The sequence below is a fragment of the Pan troglodytes genome, chromosome 14 (assembly GCF_028858775.2).
Source record: "Pan troglodytes isolate AG18354 chromosome 14, NHGRI_mPanTro3-v2.0_pri, whole genome shotgun sequence".
NCBI classification, from domain to species: Eukaryota; Metazoa; Chordata; class Mammalia; order Primates; family Hominidae; genus Pan; species Pan troglodytes.
The window spans coordinates 101,312,114-101,332,910 of NC_072412.2; the positions used below are offsets into that span (position 1 = coordinate 101,312,114).

Consider the following 20,797-nt stretch of genomic DNA (forward strand, 5'->3'; position numbering starts at 1 on the left):
AAGGAGCTTGTTTTCCCTTTTCACCACATAGGCACTCAACAAGAAAGTGCAGTCTATTAGGCCCTCATCAGACACTGAATCTGCTGACACCTTGATCTTGGACTTGCTAGCCTCTAGAACTATGAGAAATAAATGTTGTTTATAAGCCATCCAGTTTATGGTATTTTTGTTATAGCAGCCTGAATAGAAGAACTGAGACAATTTTCTAAGAAGATACAGCTATCCTTGCAGGGAAGAAATTCTTACCCATACCCTAATGGAGAAGACTCCTGGTTCCATCAGTCACGTATCCATCACTGGCTACATAAATTACTACTCTTACTCCATCACCATCCCACTCAATATTCAGTTATATAAAGACTAAATTGTAAAGTTAACTTCAGTAATTTGTGTATAAAATAAAATTGGGAATTAGGGAGAAAAATATGGTTAGTACAGTCAATTCTTGTTATTCATGGTGGTTATGTTCTGTAAAGTCATCGTGAACACTGCATTAGCAAATATTGAACCATTTCTCTTAGGGGAAATACAGGGTTAAGTTTCTGCAAGCCTCAAATCACAACTTATGTCAACAGATCAAGACATAACCTTGTTTTCTGTGTGTTTCTGTTTAAAGACACCTTACTATGTATGGTTGATCTATTAACATTGAACTTACAGCTAATGGCAGTGTCTTTCGTATTTGAAGAAAGCTTAACTAAAACACGATTTTTTCAGTAAGGCACAGCCCAGCTTTCATGAGCATAGGAACACCTGACAGTACTTCAGTACTATGCTTGGGAGTCACTCAAAGTGGTGAAATGAGTGACAGGAAGCATACACAAAAAAGTGGCACCAAATGCACAGTGGAAAGGACAATTGTTTATACTATGAAAGCTGACACAGGAAGATGGAGTGTTACCTTGTTCAGCCTCAGCTGGAACATATGCTTGGAGTGATTTCAGTATTTTGCTGCCCTGAACATGCATGTGTTCTTGAATGACTGTGAAAATGCTGTGAATATGAGTTTGGGGATTACGAATGAATTTTAGTGCATAGGCAAATTCACAAATACAGAATCTAAATTATGAAGATTGACTGTATATACAAATAAACATGTATATAATCAAAGAGAAAATATGCAAAGCTACTGCATAGCTTGTGTCTGTAACTGGTCTGAGGTGGTAGCTGATATATGTGGCTTCCTTCATCTACTCCCTGTTCTATAGCTCTCTTGCCTTCTGCCAGAATTTCAGTTACTCTGGCTTTTTTTTTTTTTTTAACCTGATTGAGTGACTCATAAACTTTCCTTCTTGAAGGGACTGTGTCTTATTTGCTCTGTTTTTTGGTTGCTGTAACGTTTCATTAACCTTGTATTGGGCATGGAAGTAGTATGACATGCCCTAGACAATCTTCTGGGTTCCACTTATCCTACTTTGCCTCCATTGCAAAATAGCACACTTGTTTGCCCTTGGTAATTCGGATTCATTTTTCCAACTAGTAGATTAACCAATGTTTTTGGCTTGTTGGTTTCAGTGACATAAGAAGTACAAAATGGCCATATGGGAGTCTCATCTTCCAATTAATCGGAAACATTGTTGTGTCCCCTTTGGAAGCATTTCTCCTTTAAGGACTAAGATCTCCAAACCATCAGAGCTCAAAGTTGCCAGGACTAGAAACAGAAATTTTGCAAGTGGCTTATGTGGGTATAATAATAAGAGGAGCCATGCCTGCTTCTACTTTTTGATTCCTGGACTGACATATTCTGGCTGTGGGCAAGATAGCATCATATAATGGTCTGTGATTGAAATAATAAACTGCAGCTTGTAAAACAGAGCCCCATCCTTTCAGGTTTTTGTCTCCCAACTAGTGCTGCTACTGAAGTCTTCAGTAAGCCATTCTATGTGATGGAGTAATGGTAAAACCAGTTAATCTTAGTGTCATGAGCACATTGTCCACCTCTTTTGCTATGAAGTGAATTCCTTAAGGAGATACAGTGCTGTATAGAATGCTGTAATGATAGGTAATACATTCTGTGAGTCTATGAATGGTGGAGTTGGCAGAAGCATTGCAGGCAAATTCATATCTGGAATATGAGAAACGGATCCATTATGGAAGAGAACCAAATAAAATCAATCTGCCACTAGGTGGCCAGCTGTCTCTTTCCCACCCATGGTGCCATACTGGGAATTCAGTGCTGGTCTCCAGCATTGGCAGATCAGATGCTCTGCAGTAGCTTTAGCCAGATCAGTTTTTTCAGTTTTGGAAAGGACTAATCTGTGTGTGTGTGTGTGTTTTTTTTTTTTTTTTTTTGAGACAGAGTCTCGCAGTGTCGCCCAGGCTGGAGTGCAGTGGCATGATCTCGGCTCACCGCAACCTCCACCTCGCGGGTTCAAGTGATTCTCATGCCTCAGCCTCCCCAGTAGCTGGGATTACAGGCATGCACCACCACACCCAGCTAATCTCTGTATTTTTAGTAGAGACGGGGTGTTGCCACGTTGGCCAGGCTAGTCTTGAATTCCTGACCTCAGGTGATCTGCCCGCCTAGGCCTCCCAAAGTGCTGGGATTACAGGCATGAGCCACCGCACCTGGCCTAATCTGTGTTTTTGAACCCATTCATAATCTCCATCCCTGCCACCATGGCCACTTTGTTCATGGGTCCATTGCACAAGCTTAGATATGATGGAGAAGGAGGTTGAGTGCTACCCATAGAGTATGTCATTTTATCTACCTGATTATTAAGAGCCTCTGCATTGATGTGCCCACCTAGTCTCTCATGGTTCAGTGCTGCTGCTTAAGTTTCTGTGCAACTCTAAAATCCCATCATCCGCACTGAATTCAACTTATCTCAATATTGACTTCCTCCTGTAGTCATACCTGTCCTACAAAGGGGAGTGACAAGAATTTTGAAAACCTTGTAGGTGGTCCCTCACTAATACATTTCTCCCTCTCTCTCTTTTTTTTTTTTTTTAATTTTGTTTCAGAGACAAGGTTTGCTCTGTCTCCTAGACTGGAGTATAGTGGCACGATCATAGCTCACTGCAGACTTGAACTCCTGGGCTCAAAGGATCCTTCCTCCTGCCTCAGCCCCCCAAGTATTAAATAGCTGGGATTCCAGGTGTGTGCCACCATGCCTGGCTAATTATTTTATATTTTTTAGAGATGAGGTCTCATTATGTTGCCCGGGCTGCTCTTGAACTCCTGGCCTCAAGCAGTTCTCCTGCCTTGGCCTCACAAAGTGTTGGGATTACAGACTTGAGCTACTGTGCCTGGCCACTAATAGGTTTCTCAATGTCTTAGTAAAAGGAGTGTTTTCTAGGCCCTCTCATGGACATAAGTGGCAGTTTGGTGTGTAGGTAACACATGATAAATCCAGTCCAACCTTCCTATCTCTCTAAACCTTTGGATCCCTCTCTCTTATTATGCTAGGGAAACTTTGGAACCTCAGCCTTATTAAATGTTAAATTAATATAATTAATGCTTAATTAAATTAAACTTCAAGTTTCAGTCAGCCAATCAAGTAAGCTGTTAAAGCCACTTCCAGTTTTGTGAGTTAACACATTAAATGTGGGATCTCTAGTATAGAAGTAGTCAAACCTTTTCTGTAAAGGGTCAGATAGTAAATATTTTAGGTTTTAGAGGCCATATGGGTTTTGTCACAACAACTCTGTTCTGCTGCTATAGTGTGAAAGCAGCCATAGACAATATGGCCCATCCATTAATGGGCATGGCCCCATTCTACTAAAACTTCAGTTACAAAAAACGGTTTGTTGACCTCTGCTTTATAAGTGTATACATATAAATGAATTAGAACCAATGTAGTGTTATATTTCACCCTCCTGGTCTAGCACGTTTAGAATCCATTGCCATACATGTTCTGTGGGATTCTGCTAGTTTATCAGCAGATCTTTTAGTGTGTTCAGCTACTTCCTTTGGGTCATAGTGTATACCTGTTCTTCTGGAGCCTGTCAAAGTTTGACATGGGTTAGTGACAATGGCAGTGGTTAGGGTGTGTCTTGAGGAGGATTGAACATCCTCTTTTAAGGCATCCACCATGGGTAAAGCTGTCCTCAGGTTTTTAAGCAGTGGAAGAGTCATCTCCTCAGACAAGGGGGAAAACTACTTCTAGTAAGGGAGACTCAGACGGACTTGGGGGTTCAAGTTGGTCAGTTTCATTTGGGTCCAAATAAATATTCCCATTCCAAATTTAAGGATTCCATTCTTTACTAATCTGCCCCCTTTCACAGGAGAAACTTGGTGAGACCATGAATTCAGCTATTGTTTTAATTCAGCAACCCTCATAATTAAATTAAATTTTATATTTGATTTTCAGCTAAATCAGCTCTAAGACCATGACTTGATCTGAAAGTTGGATCTGAGCTGGTTATTTTCTCCCTGTAGGTGCCCCAGTGCAGCAGTCCCCAACCTTTTTGGCACCAGGGATTGGTTTTGTGGAAGACAGTTTTTCCATGGACTGGGTTGGGTAGGGGGAGGATAGTTTTGGGATGAATCTGTTCCACCTCAGATCATCAGGCTTTAGTTAGATTCTCATAAGGAATGCACAACCTAGACCCCTTGCATGCGCAATTGACGATAGGGTTTGTGCTCCTGTGAGAATCTAATGCCTCCACTGATCTGACAGGAAGCAGCGCTCAGGTGGTAATGCTCTCTGGCTTGCCGATCACTTCCTGCTGTGTGGCCCAGTTCCTAACAGGCCATGGACTGGTACTGGTCCATGGCTGGGGGCTTGGGGACCCTGCTCTAGTGCCCTCAAAAGAACCCACCCCACATCACAGTCCTTATTTTCATAATTTCTGCCATTATGGTCAGTTGCAGCAGCCACTTGGGCTTCTAAGACATGTCCCTCAGTACTTCATTACAGTCAACCAAAGTGATAGCTTAGTTAATTGTGACTCCAATACCTACTGTGGATTACTAGCATTTCATCTCCCATTGGCGAGGAACTTAGCACTGCACTGAAGCCCAAGGCCATGACCAAACCAGTCCTCGAATTGCATCTCTGTGGGCCTGTCTCCTAGGACTGCTCCCAATACCAATTGTGTGTCACTTATGGTCTGTTGAGGAGAGACAGAAATCATGTAGTTACTTAGAAAGGGAAAGTTTAATCTAAGAACTGTTAAGTTGTGATAGGAGAGTAACTAAAGATGTAAAGAGAACTCTAACGGATATTCTAGGACTAAGAGCCTCAAGGAGGGACCAACTTGCAAGAGGGGTCCCCTCTACCAGGCTGGGGTTTAGATCTTATTGGAGAAGGTATAGCTGTAGCCCAGGTTTGCTGGTGGAGAAGATTGCTGTGTGGCTGGTCCATAGTAATTGGGCAAGCAGGAAACAATCCTTTCATGTATAGGTGAGCCAAGGCTGGTCAGCCTGTCTACGAAGGGAGTCCAGGTGCTTCTGTGGGTGTGAAATCTGGAGTGTGTGGGCTGAGGTTGCCAGATCACTGAGGAACTGGACCCCTGGGCATACAGCTGTGGCTAAGTACCCCTGGATGTCCTCCTCATCCATACCATGCAGCAGGAGCCAGAAGACAGTAAAATGCAGCAAGCAGAACTAGGAAGTGTCCTTTCTGCAGTGTTGCTTCAGTGCCCTGTACTGACAAAGCATAACATTGTAGTCACTGTAAAGAGGAAATGCCTGCAAACTCCAGGCCTTTATTGCAGTGCAGGTACCGAAGGATGAATTCAGAGCGGAGAGGCAACATATTGATAATTGGCCTAGTCCATCAGATCATGTTATTGATTCCACAGTAGTTCCCTGTTTTAAGACAAGTAAATATTCAAAGCTGTAGTCAGGTCCTCTACTTCTTTGACCTCATACTACTATCTTCCTCTTGGCTCTGCTGCAGCCATCCAGGCCTTTCTGCTGTTTCTGGAACAAATCTGCATGCTCCCGACTTAGGACCCTTGCTGGTCCCTCTTCCTGGAAGCTATTTTCCTAGCTGTCTGCATGGTGAGTTCCTCATTTTTTTCAAGTCTTGCTCAGATGTCAGCTTCTCAAGAAGGCCTGCCCTTTACCCGCTTATTTGCTACTCTAAGTCCCCTGAACTCCTTACCTCTTCACATGGCTTGACTTTTTCCACAGTACTTTTCACCCAACATACTATGTAATTTACTTATTTATCATGTCTGTCTCCTCCCACGATAACATCAGGCGCCAGGAGGGTATGAGGGGCAGGAGTTTTTTAATGTTGCTCACTTATTGCAGACACCTAAAATAGTGCCTAGTGCATTATAGGTGCTTAATAAATACTTAAATATTGTAACAGTCTCTATGATGTTCATTAAAGGTGAGATTCTACCTTCAAACAATTTTCATTTTTTTATTCAAAATATTTTTACTACTTCTGCATTACACAACTTCCCTTTATTTTCTGGACTGATTACATTCTTTTGACTGATTAGGTCAAGATGGGTACATTTTTTGTCTTGTGCTCCATATAATGAAATAGAGTTTGTATTTTATGTTACGTTCTTTACATCATTTTTCAGCTTCTGTGACTTTTCTCATCTGAGTAGATGACTGAGACAGATAACTATTTTTAATATTATATTTTTTAGAATTAAATCTTAGTTCGTGGAAAGTTAACTGATTGTTTTTAATTTTATTTTTAGGTGCTGAATGTGGAGTAAATGCAGATGTTGAGAAACATCTTGAATTGGGCAAGAAATTACTTGCAGCTGGACAGCTAGCTGATGCCTTATCTCAGTTTCATGCTGCCGTAGGTTTGTATCATGGAACCAAATCACTCAGTGTCTGTCTTAGTGAATTCTAGTAATAGCTCTTTTTTTTAAAATAACATTTAAAATAAACATTATTTCATGTTTAAATAAAACATTTAAATATATTTGTGGGATTCTGAGCGAAATAGATTGATAAAATAAATATATAACACTTAAATGTATGTGCATCTAACATGAGAGAAGTTTGAAGGTTAGTGAGGCCTGCTACTACCAAGGATAATTCAAGATAATTCTGACAAACAGCTTTTCTCAGTGTATTATTTGGCTTCTGACTTTTTTTTTTTTTTGAGACGGAGTCTCGCTCTGTCGCTGTCGCCCAGGCTGGAGTACAGTGGCACGATCTCGGCTCACTGAAAGCTCTGCCTCCCAGGTTCATACCATTCTCATGCCTCAGCCTCCCGAGTAGCTGGGACTACAGGCGCCCACCACCACTCCTGGCTAATTTTTTCTATTTTTAGTAGAGACAGGGTTTCACCATATTAGCCAGGATGGTCTCCATCTCCTGACCTCGTGATCTGCCCTCCTCGGCCTCCCAAAGTGCTGGGATTACAGGCGTGAGCCACTGCGCCCGGCCAGCTTCTGACTTTTTGAACAGATTTTACTGAATGCAGTTTAATTTTCTTGATGAGTTGAGTTTTCAATATGTTTACTTGATATCCTTGGGAGATGCTGCAGTTCATTGCCTCTTCAGTATTGGTCAGACCCCAGCTGCTCTTCATTTATACTGTTGCTTCTTATTTCTTACTCATGTCTGTCTGTAGAATCAACTGTCATGCAGCTGTTCATCTGTTAGGACTGTAAGAAGTGAGATGACCAGAATAAATAGGTTCTTAGTGAAGGCTTAATGGATTTTCTCTCCTTTTCTTTTCTTTCTTTCTTTTTCTTTTTTTTTTTTTTTTGCTTTTTTGAGACAGAGCCTTGCTGTGTCACCCAGGCTGGAGTGCATTGGTATGATTATGGTGATTATGGCTTACTGCAGCCTCAGCCTCCTGAATAGCTGGGATTATAGGTGTGTGCCACTATATCCAACTACTTTTTACAACTTTTATTTTTTATATTTTTGTAGAGATGGGGGTCTCACTATGTTGTCCAGGCTGGTCTCAAACTCGTGGGCTCAAGCAGTCCTCCTGCCTTGGCCCCCTAGAGTGTTGAGATTGTATGCATGAGCCACCACACCTGGCATGGATTTCCTTATGAGTCACTGCTAAACTTTTGTACTAGGACTTTTTGACATTAACTTTCCTCAGAGTTCTTTACTTATATATTTTTACCTTGATTTGAATGGTTGAGAGTGTGTAGTTAACAACCGAGGGTGGTGTTTTTTTTTGTTTTGTTTTGTTTTTGTTTTTGTTTTTGAGACAGGATCTTGCTCTGTCATCCAGGCTGGAGTGCAGTCACATGATCTTGGCTCACTGCAACCTCTGCCTCCTGGGCTCAGGTGATCCTCCCACCTCAGCCTCCTGAGTAGCTAGGACTACAGCTGTATGCCACCATGCCCAGCTAATTTTTGTATTTTTTTTGTAATAGAAACTGGGTTTCACCATTTTGCCCAGCCTGTCTCAAACTCTTGTTCTCAAGCCATCTGCCTGCCTCAGCCTCCCAAAGTGCTGGGATTATAGGTGTGAGCTACCGTGCCCAGCTGGTGTGTTTTTTAATAAGATACAGCTGTGCTCCCAGAAAAACTATCATCCTATTGTTGTAATTTACTATATAAACTCAATGTAGTTAGTTTTTGGTTTGTCATACTTTTCTTTATGCTTTTTCTTAAACTCAGATTTTTATTACTCAGATTTTTATTAAACTCAGATTTTTATTAGCTCTCTGAACTCATAGGAAACTTTTTTTGATGAAAAAACTCTATTCAAGGCTGGGCATGGTGGCCCATGCCTGTAATCCCAGAACTTTGAGAGGCTGATGTGGGTGGATCACTTGAGGTCAGGAGTTTGGGACCAGCCTGGACAACATGGTGAAACTTGTCTCTACTAAAAATATAAAAATTAGCCAAGCGTGGTGGTGGCCACCTATAATCCTAGCTACTTGGGAAGCCAAGACTGGAGAATCACTTAGACCCAGGGGCAGAGGTTGCAGTGAGCCAAGATCGCACCATTGCACTCTAGCCTGGGTGGCAGAGTGAGACTCCATCTCAAAATTAAAAAAACAAAAAACAAAAACTCTACTCAAGAGACATGGCATAATTATAAGAACATACAAAAGATGAAAAATGAGGAGAAAAGTGAAAAAAAGATACCTTTGTGAGTAGTAGAGAAAGCCATTCCACACAAATAAAGGATTCACTCTACCAGAAAAAATATCAATTTTAAATGGGTATAAGCCTAATAACATAGCCTCTAAATACATAAAACAAAAATTGACAGAACTAAAAGGAGAAATAACAAATTTATAATTACAGTGGAAGGCTTTAGCCTCTTTCAATAATATATAGGAAAACAGACAAAAATAACAGTAAAGATGTTAACTTGACTCAATTGAAATACACATAACACTTACACACAGCTACAGAATACACATTCTTCCAAGTGTAAGAACATTACAATAAAAATATTACAGCAAAGTCTCATGAACATAACTACAAAAATTCTGAAAAACATAATAGCAAATGAATCTAAAGTTTAAAGAAGTCCACATATTATGTTTGTACACACAAACACATATACACACCACTGGTTTCTATTATAAGGATGTAAATTTGGTTTGGCATTCAAAAGTCAGTATTAGTCATCACATTAAAAGACTACAGGAGAAAAATATTATTTCAAAGGTGCAGAAGAAATATTTGATAAATATTTAACACCGTTTTTGAAAGAAAAAGCACCTTTTAAACAGTTTGGGAATCTGTATTGGTGAGTACACCAAAAATCCTATAGCTACCATCATACTTTATGGTGAATATTGATAGCTCTCCCCACACCTCACCACCACTGAGATTGAGAACGAGACAAGGATACCCACTATTACTACTTGTAATCAACATTCTGCTAGAGGTCCTAGCCAATGCTTTTTTTTTTTTTTTTTTTTTTTTTTTTTTTGGAGGCAGAGTCTCGCTGTGTCAGCCAGGAAGCTGGAGTGTAGTAGTGCAATCTCAGCTTACTGCAACCTCCGTCTCCCAGGTTTAGGTGATTCTCCTGCCTCAGCCTCCCAAGTAGCGGGGGTTACAGTCATGCACCACCACGTCCAGCTAATTTTTGTATTTTTAGTAGAGATGGGGTTTCACCATGTTTGCCAGGCTGGTCTTGAACTTCCTGACCTCAAGTCATCCACCTGCCTCCCAAAGAGCTGGGATTACAGACATGAGCCACCGTGCCTGGCCTAGCCAGTGCAATTTGTATACCAATTTTCTGTCTTGCAACCTTGCTGAACGTGTTTATTAGCTCTAATAATTTTTGTGTTGGTGTTGATTCTTTAGGATTTTCCATATACAAGATTATGTTATTGGGAAATTATAGTTTTGCTTATTTTGTCATGGGAAGGACCCAGTGGGAAGTAATTTAATCATGGGGGAAAATACAGTTTTACTTATTTTTGTCATGGGAGGGACCCAGTGGGAGTTAATTAATCATGGGGGCAGTTACCCCCATGCTATTCTCATGAAAGTGAATGAGTTCTCATAAGATCTGATGGTTTTATAAGGGACTTTTCCCCCTTTTGCTCTGCACTTCCCCTTCCTGCCATCATGTGAAGAGGATGTGTTTGCTGCCCCTTCTGCCATGATTGTAAATTTCATGAGGAAAAATTTACTCGTGCTGAACTGTGAGTCAATTAAGCCTCTTTCCTTTATAAATTATCCAGTCTCTGGTATGTCTTTATTAGCAGTGTGAGAACGAACTAATACAATTGCCCAGCCCCTGTAATTTGGCAAGAAATAGGGCATAAAGATTGAGAAAGGAAGAAATAAAACTGTCATTCACAGAGGACTTGATGATACACAAATAATCTGCAAACTATCATAACTGAAATGAATTTAGCAAGGCCACTCACTAGATAACAATTACAAAATACTTTTGTAGCAACAGAGTCTCTCTGTATTAGCAATAAACAAATATAAAAAACACCTAAGAAGAAATCTAATGAAAGATGTGCAAGAACACTTGGCTGAAAACCACAAAAATAGTTATGAGAAACTTAAGAAAGACTTAAATGAAGAGATATACCATGTTCATGAATAGGAAGATTCAATATTGTAAAGTTGTCAAGTGGCCCCCAAATTGGTCTACAGATTCAATGAAATCTAATCAAATTCTAGCACTTTATTTCATTGAAATTGACTTGCTGATTCTAAAATGTCTTATGGAAATGCAAAGGACTTCTTCATGAGTTGCCTTGTGGACGAGATTTAAGACAACCCAAGCCAGCTCTCTTTGGTCTGTGAGAAGCATACATGTATTCTTTGCCTTGACCATGTCTGTAGACAGAGGACAGTCCAAATAGCAACCCCTTCTTCCTTCTTATGAGAGCAGAGAGCCTGCTAGTCTCTTGCCATTTAGAGTTTTCAGGGATGAGTCAGATACACCAGTCAGGCTACTCTGTCCTGCAAAGAGGACACTTACAAACTTTTCCAAGTGGCCCTAGAAATCTCACCTTGGAATGTAGGGGTAGCTGGTACCTGTTGGGATGTCAGGTGAAACATAAATAGTTGCATTGCAGTAGCCTGCTGTATAAATATACAGAGAACTTCTATCGTATGTACTCTATGAAGGTATTAGAAAAATATGGCTTTGTGGATTACCTTGAAAAGGGAAACATTTTAATCTTGGCGTTGCCACTGGGTAATCCTGTGACATTGGTCCAGTTATGTAAGAAAACGCACACTTTAAAAAGTTACCTGCAAGTTCCCAGCAGTTTTTGCTGTGTCACCCATGGGAATTTTTGTGAAGATCAGATGGTAATAATGAATATAAATATTTCTTTGAAAATAGTATATAATCACTCAGGAGGCTGAGGCGGGAGGACTGCTTGAGCTCAGGTGCAGTGAGCTATGATTGTGTCACCACACTCCAGCCTGGGCGATGGAGTGAGACTCTGTCTCTCTCCTTCTCTGTCTTGCTTTTTTTATTAAAAAAAAAAAAAAAAGGTGCAGTAGGATATGTAAAGAATGTAGAAATATAGTTTTTGTGTCTCTGAAAATTAAGGCTTTTCTAAAAACAGGTTTGCTATAATAACAGGGGTTTCTTAACTATGTGACATTTCTGTTAGGAAGTTTGCATTTCAATGACTAACTCACCTTAAGAAATAGTGGTTACTTTGCCCAATAATTTGCACAAGATTTTTCACTAAGGGCTGTTTGGCTGTTTACTGTGTGACCGCATCGTTACTAAGTCCACTATTTTTCTGGTGATTCAAACTGTCTTCAGTGCTTCAGCATGGCAATTTAAATTCTTTTCAGTTACTGTCTTAGAAAAAGTGTGTCTTAAAGTATTTATTCTTACCTACTACCAGTAGAATGTTTGCAGAAATGTGTATACCTTCTACCTATTTTATACTTTATTGTTTGTTTTCTTAGTCTCACATTTATTAGAAACATCAAGGGCTATGGCATATAATTAAAGTCATTTTAAATGACTGCTCCTTTCTTTTTTTTAGCTTTATCACTGCAATACAAGACTTTTTGAGACAGCTCTTTTCCCAAAATTCCCAGTAAAATGTTACTGTGTTCACCAAGAGGTGTAAATCAGTGATGCTGAAACATGGCAATTTATTGGTGTGATTTAGTAAAGGGAGAATGTAAATCATTGCTAGTGCATTCTGAATCTGAATAACAGGCAGTGTGGTGGCTTACAACTGTAATTCTAGCACTTTGAGCACTTTCGAAGGCTGAGGCAGGAGGATTGTTTGAGGCCAGGAGTTTGAGACCAACCTGGGCAACATAGCAAGAGCTCATCTCTACAAAAGTAAAATAAAAACAAAATTAGCCAGGCATGGCAGTGCCCACCTGTAGTCCTAGCTACTTGGGAGGCTGAGGTGGAAGGATTGCCTGAGCCCAGGAGTTTGAGGAGGCAGTGAGCTGATGGTGCCAGTGTGCTCTGGCCTGGACAACAGAGTGAAACCCTGTCTCCAAAATAAAGTGTCATTTTGTTCAATGTGATCTGGCAAGTAGCAGTGACTCTCAAATGGGATACACATCATAATTTCCTTTTTTTTTTTTTTTTTGAGACGGAGTCTCGCTCTGTCACCAGGCTGGAGTGTGGTGGCATGATCTCGGCTCACTGCAACCTCTGCCTCCTGGGTTCAAGCAATTCTGCCTTGGCCTCCTGAGCAGCCCGAGCAGCTAGGAGTATAGGCATGCGCCACCATGCCCAGCTAATTTTTGTATTTTTAGTAGAGATGGGGTTTCACCATGTTGGCCAGGATGGTCTCGATCTCTTGACCTGGTGATCCGCCCCCCCTTGGCCTCCGAAAGTGTTGGGATTACAGGCATGAGCCACTGCGCCCAGCCACACATCATGATTTCTAGGAAGACCATTTATCATTTTAGTTCATGTAGAACACATTGTTCATAACAAACTATAGAAAATAAAGTTTAAGGCTGGGCATGGTGGCTCATGCCTGTAATCCCAGCACTTTGGGAGGCTAAGGTGGGCGGATCACCTGAGGTCAGGAGTTCGAGACCAGCCTGGCCAACATGGTGAAACCTCCTCTCTACTAAAAATACAAAAAGTTAACTGGGCGTGGTGGCAGGTGCCTGTAATCCCAGCTACTTGGGAAGCTGAGGCACGAGAATTGCTTGAACCTGGGAGGTGGAGGTTGCAGTGAGTTGAGATCATGCCATTGTACTCCAGCCTGGGCGAGAGTGAGACTCTGCCTCAAAAAAACAAAAACAAAAACAAAAAATCCCCAGAAAATAAAGTTTAAATTTTCTATCATAGTGAAATGGGAGGGTTTTCATATCTCCCTTGCAGGGCGTGCGACAGGGTTGTGGCTTCCGTCTTCGGGGCCCCGCTGCTCAGACCCTTACTGGGAGCATGCAGATGGGCAGGTGCAGAGGCCGTGGGGAGTGCTTTTGGGCTCCGGCCCCATGGCAATGTCTAGGACTCCTGAAGCCCAAGTGGGTGTGTGTTACAGTGTGCTGCTTCAGCTACGCCATCTGCAGACGGCTTGTGTTAGTCAGCTCAGTAGACCCTCTCCCTTATTGCAAGGACGGGGCCAGTGTGACAGCCTGAGTTCTTGCTCGGTGTACTGGAAGAATCAGATCATATACATGGGCTGGAAGGTTGAGTGCAAGGTTTATTGAGTGGTGGAGGTGGCTCTCAGCGAGATGGATAGGGAGCCGGAAGTGGGGGAGGGAGTGGTAAGGTGGTCTTCCTCTGGAGTCGGGCTGCCCAGCGGCCAGACTCTTCTATGGCCACTCCTGGCTGAACTCCCTTCAGCATCCACGTCCTGCCGTCGCTGCTCTGCCAGTGTCTGCTGGTATGCTCTTCTTCTCCTCTAGACATCCAGCCATTTGTGTCTGTGTCTGTGTCTGCTTAAGGTTTTGGATTTATATGGGCACAGTATGGGGTGCGTGGCTGGCCGGAGTGATCTCGGAAAATGCAACATTTGGGCATGAAAACAGGAGTGCCTGTTCTCACTTAGGTCCGTGGGCACAGGCCCAAGGGTGCAGCCCTACCTGGGACCCCACCCCTCTCTACCCAGCACTTCCCTGCCCCCCTCCCATATCAATAGGATTATGCAGTAGGTGGTGATGGGGTGTTGTGACCTTTTGAAACTCTTATGAGATGTGCGTTTATCAGAAAAGAACTATGGGGATAATGAATCCTGGGATCTGAAACCCTAAATTTAATAGACTTTACAGAGGGTCTTAGGTATATCTGGCACGAACAAATGTCTTAAGTGGTAGATTAAATGGTGGGCAGTGTGAAATGATCAATTTCTTCATTTGCTTGGTAAGAAAACTAGCACAACCCTTACATAGTTTTGCTGAATCCAAAAACAAAATCCATTTCTAGATTTTTATATCACTTAAACTTGTTATGGTGCTTTCTCATCACATTTCAGCCTCACTTCTGAAATGAGGACAAACATTACTGTTTACATTTAGACAAAAGGAAACAAAAAGTGCTCTAGCAACTTTCTGAAGGTGATATTCCAGTTCAAAAGATTCTGAGCTATGCTACTATTTTAATGTCTGGTAAGTTCAGTAAATTGTTGAATGAAGGAGTTTAGTTGGGTGAGCTGAGAGAATGAGTAAAACATTTTCCATATCTAGATGATATGGTTTGGCTGTGTCCCCACCCAAATCTCGAATTGTAGCTCCCATAATTCCCCCATGTTGTTGGAGGGAACTGGTGGGAGATAATTGAATCATGGGGATGGTTCCCCCCATACTGTTCTCACAGTAGTGAATAAGTCTCATGAGATCTGAAGATTTTATAAATTCGCTTGGCTCTCATTCTCTCTTGTCTGCTGCCATGTAAGATGTGCCTTTCGCCTTTGGCCATGATTGTGAGGCCTCCCCAGCCATGTGGAACTGTCAGTCCATTAAACCTCTTTTTTAAAAAAAATACCCAGTCTTGGGTATGTCTTCATCAGCAGCATGAAAACGGACTAATGCACCAGTCCAGCGTGTTTTTCCTATGCCTCTCACTACCACCATTTACAGCATCATTTGTAATTGGCTTTCTGATGTGTTTTCTCCAGATAGTAGTTGTATTGTTTTATTCTGGCTAATTTTCTCATATTTGAATTGTTTGATAGTTTTAGGATTCTGGGTAGAGGTTAAATCCATCTCCCATGTTCAAGTTTCTAATAAGCTAGTATAAGGATTTGAATTATGTGGTTTAAAATGAAATATAGTATTTCCACATGTAGACTTGCAAATAATTTACATAATGAACAATATTATATATTGGATGGATAATAGGAAAAATACTTGTTTTCAAGGTTATCCAATCTTGTATTGGTAAAAACCAAGCATGCATTTCTAAACCGATTCTTGTTTCACTTGCTACTTCATGCACAGTGATGTAGGAATGGACTCTAGTTCCAGGAACTGTTGGTATTTTAAGATGAAGAACCAGGGAAGGCTATTTTGATTTACTGTGCAGGTGACCCCATGCCTCTAAGAAAATTGAGACGGAGTCTTGCAGTGTCACCCATGCTGGAGTGCAGTTGTATGATCTCAGCTCACTGCAACCTCCACCTTTCAGGTTCAAGTGATTCTCCTCCTCAGCCTCTGGAGTAGCTGGGATTATAGGTGTGCACCACCATGCCTGGCTAATTTTTGTATTTTTAGTAGAGACGGTGTTTCACCATGTTGGCCAGGTTGGTCTCGAACTCCTGGCCTCAAGTGATCCACCCGCCTTGGCCTCCCAAAATGCTGGTATTACAGGCATGAGCCACTGTGCCTAGCCAGAAAATTGATTCTTGATTCATGTGTTAAACTGTTGTCATTTGATTCTCGGTGGACAAAAAAATTCAGTTTCTCCTATTATATTCTCCCAGTGCAGAATACTTCTGTGACCTCTGGTCACCAAAACGTGTGGGAATTTCTCTCCACCAAGTAATCCTACAGATTCTTCAGCAGACAGCAGCTGGATGTCCTCTAATTCTGTTCAGTTCTGACACTGTCTATCTGGAGGTAGCCTAAGATCCCACAGATTGAGAGCTCAGTGCCACAAGACCACTCCTGACTTCAGAAGCCATTCATAAGGCCCTGGTTGTTTTACCTGTACTTCTGACTGACTGGCTGTAAATGAGGATTCCCATGACCCCTTCCTTGGGTTCAATTAATTTGCTAGAGCAGCTCACAGAACTCAGGGAAACACTTACGTTTACTGGTTTATTATGGGGTATTACAAAGGATACAGACAAACAACCAAATAGATGGAAGAGATGCATAGGGCCAGGCATATGGGAAGGGGTATGGCGCTTCTTTGCCCTCTCTGGGTGTATCACCCTCCAGGAGCCTCCATGTTTTTGGCTGCATGGAAGTTCTTCCAAACCCTGTCCTTTTAGGTTTTTGTGTACACATTATCACTTAAGCATGATGTATTATATCATTGGCTATTGGTAACCAACTCAACCTTCAACAACCTGAGGCTTTATCACTTAGGCATGATGTATTATATTGTTGGCTATTGGTAACCAACTCAACCTTCAACAACCCGAGGAGGGTAGAGAGTACTCAAAGTTCCAACCTTTTCACCCGGTAGGTTCCCCTGGCAACCAGCTCCCATCCTGAAACTATCTAGTGCCCAGCTGGTGCCCAGCTACCAGCCGTTTGATTAGTATACAAAAAAGTAATCACTCCAGAGATCCCACGGGTTGTAGGAGCTATATGTCAGGAAGCTGGAAGAAGACCAAATATATATCTTATAGTACAACAGATTCCTTATTTTTGTAGATTTGGTGTTATAAATTGGGGTTCCAATTCCATTTCCTATCTTAAAATGCCTAAAAACTGAACAGTAGAATTAGTGAGCACTCCAGAAATATTGTATATAGACAATTTTTGTGTATGATGGGATCCTTAATACAAAAGTTAAGTCATACACAGTCCTCTGTGGAGATTTTTTCTTCATGGATTGGAATGGTCAGGTTTTTCCAAATAGAAATCTAATGTAGTTTACCGTATACCATGTAAATGCTGTGTAAATAGTTGTTTTACTGTACTTTTTAGGGAATAATGAAAAAAGTCTGTACATGTTCAATACAGACACAGTTTTTTTTTTTCCTAAATATTTTAAGTCTGAGGGTGGTTGAATCTACAGATGTGGAACCCATGGATACAGAGGGCCAAATGTGTATAAATAATAATCAGTGCTTAGTGTTAGGTGCAGTAAGGGATATGTATTATAGAATGTTATGGAATTTGAGAGAAGGAACAGGTTTATTTTTCCATGTATAGTCAAATAAGTCATTTGAGTTGTGCCTCAAAGATTGAGTAGGATTTGGACATATGAAATTGATGGGGTTGTGTACTTTAGGCCTTAAATCATCGTATTTCCAGTATTATTCTTTGCTTAGTGTGAATAAGCCATGGATAACTTAAATTTTTTAAAAAACTAATGAATATAAAAGTATTCCATATGTATTGTGAAACATTTTGGAATACATGGACTACAGAAAAAAGAAACCCCATCTCTCTGCTTGGATAGCCACTGTTGACACGCAGTGAACTGCCTCTGCTGTCTGGTGCGTCACTTAAATGTTAGTAATTCTTAAGTATGAAATCATTCTATGGCCAGTTCACAAACCAGACCCATAAAATTTTAATTTATTGCATCTTACAAATAAAATATAAACTGAACTGAAAAATACTGTATATCAAGCAAGTTCTAAATGTAGTTACTCTGATTCCTACTCTTTCCTCAAGTTAATTACAGTATTTTGTAAGAAATATCCTATATTCAGGCTACTGATTTTGCTGTCCTGTCCTTGCCTCCTAAAGGAAGTTATTTAGTAAAGAAATGTTAGTGATGCTTAGCTGGGATCATATATTTTTATTTTTAGATTTAAGAAAAAGAAGGTTTTTTTTTGTTGTTAAAATACCTAATTCCTTTTTTTAAAAATACATTTTTTTTCTGACTGGTTCATATTTTTACTTTTTTATTGTGGTGAAATGTATGAAAATTTACCATTTTAACCATTTGTAAGTGTACAATTCAGTGGCATTGTGTTCACATTGTTGTGCAGTCATCACTATCCGTTTCCAGAACTTTTTCATTATCCCAAACTGAAACTCTGCATCCATTAAACATTAGGGCCCTATTCCTAACCCTTTACACCAGCCCTTGGCAACCACTATTCTACCTTCTGTCTCTATTATTTGAATATGTTAAGTACCTCATATTAGTGGAATCATACAGTATTTTCCTTTTGTGTCTTTGCTTATTTCACTTAGCATAATGTTTTTAAGGTTCATCCATGTTGTAGCATGCCTAGGAGTTTCATTTCTCTGTAAGGCTGAATGGATAACCTGCTGTATGTATGGTATATCCCACCTTTTGTTTATCCAGTCATCCACTGATGGACTTCAGGGTTGTTTCTGCCTTTGGACTATTGTGAATAATACTGCTATGAACATGTGTGTTTGGATGCATATTTGACCCTTCTTTTTATTTCTTTGGGGTATATACATACACAGGAGTAGAATTGCTGGCCCACATTGTAATTTTACATTTAATTTTTTGAGAAATCATCTTACTGTTTTCCACAGTGCCATACCATCTTACATCCCACCAACAGCGCACAAGTGCCCCAGTTTCTCCACACCTTGCGAACATTTGTTATTTTATCTTTTTATTTTTCATAATAGCCATCCTAATGGGTGTGAATTGGTATCTCAATGTGTGGTTTTTTTTTTTTTGGTTTTGCTTTTTTAGTTTTTATTAGTATTTTTGTTCCCCCATGCAGATCAATGTGGTTTTGATTTGCATTTTCCTAAAGACTTGTGATGGTGAGCATCTTTTCATGTGCTCTTTGGCCATTTGTATGTCTTCTTTCATGTTTGGTTGTATAGCCTAATCTCTTTTTCTGACCCACCTTCCCCTGGCATTTTCAATGCCATTAACAACTGTTCACAACCATAATTTTGAATGATTATGGACTGTCCTGCCGTATAGATTCTTCTATTGTAATGTTTTCCAAATGACAAGAACTTTAGGAGTAGAACTTTTAGGGAGTTTAATTGTATATCTTATGATGATGAACACCTGAGTAGATAAATCTTTTATTTTTAAAAGATTGATGGCTGGCTTTTGTCAAGGTTAGTTTCAGAATTCTTTATATGCTTCTATTTCCAAATTGCTTTTTAGAAGGATTGTTCTGCAGCAGATTTGCTTCTGACTGAATCCACTCTTTTCTCTACTTTGTAGGTGCTGATAAGCAGAGTAAAATTAGCTCGGAAACCTAATTCATCTGTCTGCTTTCCTTACAAATGTTAACTTCTCTAGCCTCACTCTCATTTCTGTTCTCCTCCTTTGTCCTTGTACCTTTATTTCTTCACCTCCATTCTAGTTGGAGTTTGTGGGGGAGCAGAGATTATACATTCAATATATCAATTTAGTCAGAGGTTTATACATTTCTAAAACCCTGGACACTAATGTGCATAGTCCACATTCTTAATATTTCACTTAGGAAAATCTCCATAGAGACAAACTGAATTGCATACTTAGAAAAGTTATGAGTTGAGGCTGGGTGCAGTGGCTCATGCCTGTAATCCTAGCACTTTGGGAAGCTGAGGTAGGAGGATTGCTGGAGCCCAGGAGTTCAAGACCAGCTTAGGCAACATGGTGAGACTCTCTACAAAAAATTAAAAAAAAAAAAAAAATTAGCCAGCTGTGGTGGAATACGCCTGTTGTCCCAGCTTCTCAGAAGGCTGAGGTGGCGAATACGCCTGTTGTCCCAGCTTCTCAGAAGGCTGAGGTGGCAGGATTGCTTGAGCGTGGGAGGTCAAGGCTACAGAGGGCCATGATCATGCCACTGCGCTCCAACCTGGGTGACAGACACCTTGGCTGCCCCCCCCCACATCCCCTGCCCCAAAAAGAAGGTTATAAGTTGAATATAGTTAATATTCTAGACCAGGGGTTTGCGAACTTTTTTTCTAAAGGGCTAGACAAGTAGTTTCGGCTTTGCGGCCACAGTCTTATGTTTTTCTTTTGTTCTTTCTTTTCTTTGGGCAACTTTTAAGAAATGTAAAAAACATTCTTAACTGAAGTCTGCAGGTTGGATGTGGCTTGGGCTGTACTTTGCTGACCCCTATTCTAGGTCTATTTGCACTGATCTTGCTAGGCAACATGACTCTTTTTTGATCATGAGATTCTTTTCTTAATGTCCATCTTAGTAGAGTTGCAAGTGCTGATACTGTCCAGGTGATTTGTTTTTTTTTTTTAATTTTTATTTTTGAATAAATGACTAAGAGGTAATATTATTTTAATTTTCAGATGGTGACCCTGATAACTATATTGCTTATTATCGGAGGGCTACTGTCTTTTTAGCTATGGGCAAATCAAAAGCTGCACTTCCTGATTTAACTAAAGTGATTCAATTGAAGATGGACTTCACTGCAGTAAGTATATCTCAACTTTCTTTAAAGGGGAAC

At 40.6% G+C, this 20,797-nt stretch overlaps 1 protein-coding gene across 2 annotated transcripts in view; it reads left to right on the forward strand.

The window, feature by feature from the left end:
* The window catches only part of DNAJC3 (DnaJ heat shock protein family (Hsp40) member C3), a 110,931-nt gene that overhangs the window by 23,800 nt on the left and 66,334 nt on the right, over positions 1–20,797 (forward strand). For both annotated transcript variants that reach the window (XR_673895.5, XM_001138934.8), the window contains exons 2-3: positions 6,613–6,723; positions 20,640–20,764. Coding sequence is in view for 1 of the 2 variants with exons in the window: in XM_001138934.8 (XP_001138934.1) it covers positions 6,613–6,723; positions 20,640–20,764 (236 nt within the window). In the remaining variant the exon portion in view is untranslated. The remainder of the gene's footprint in view (positions 1–6,612; positions 6,724–20,639; positions 20,765–20,797) is intronic.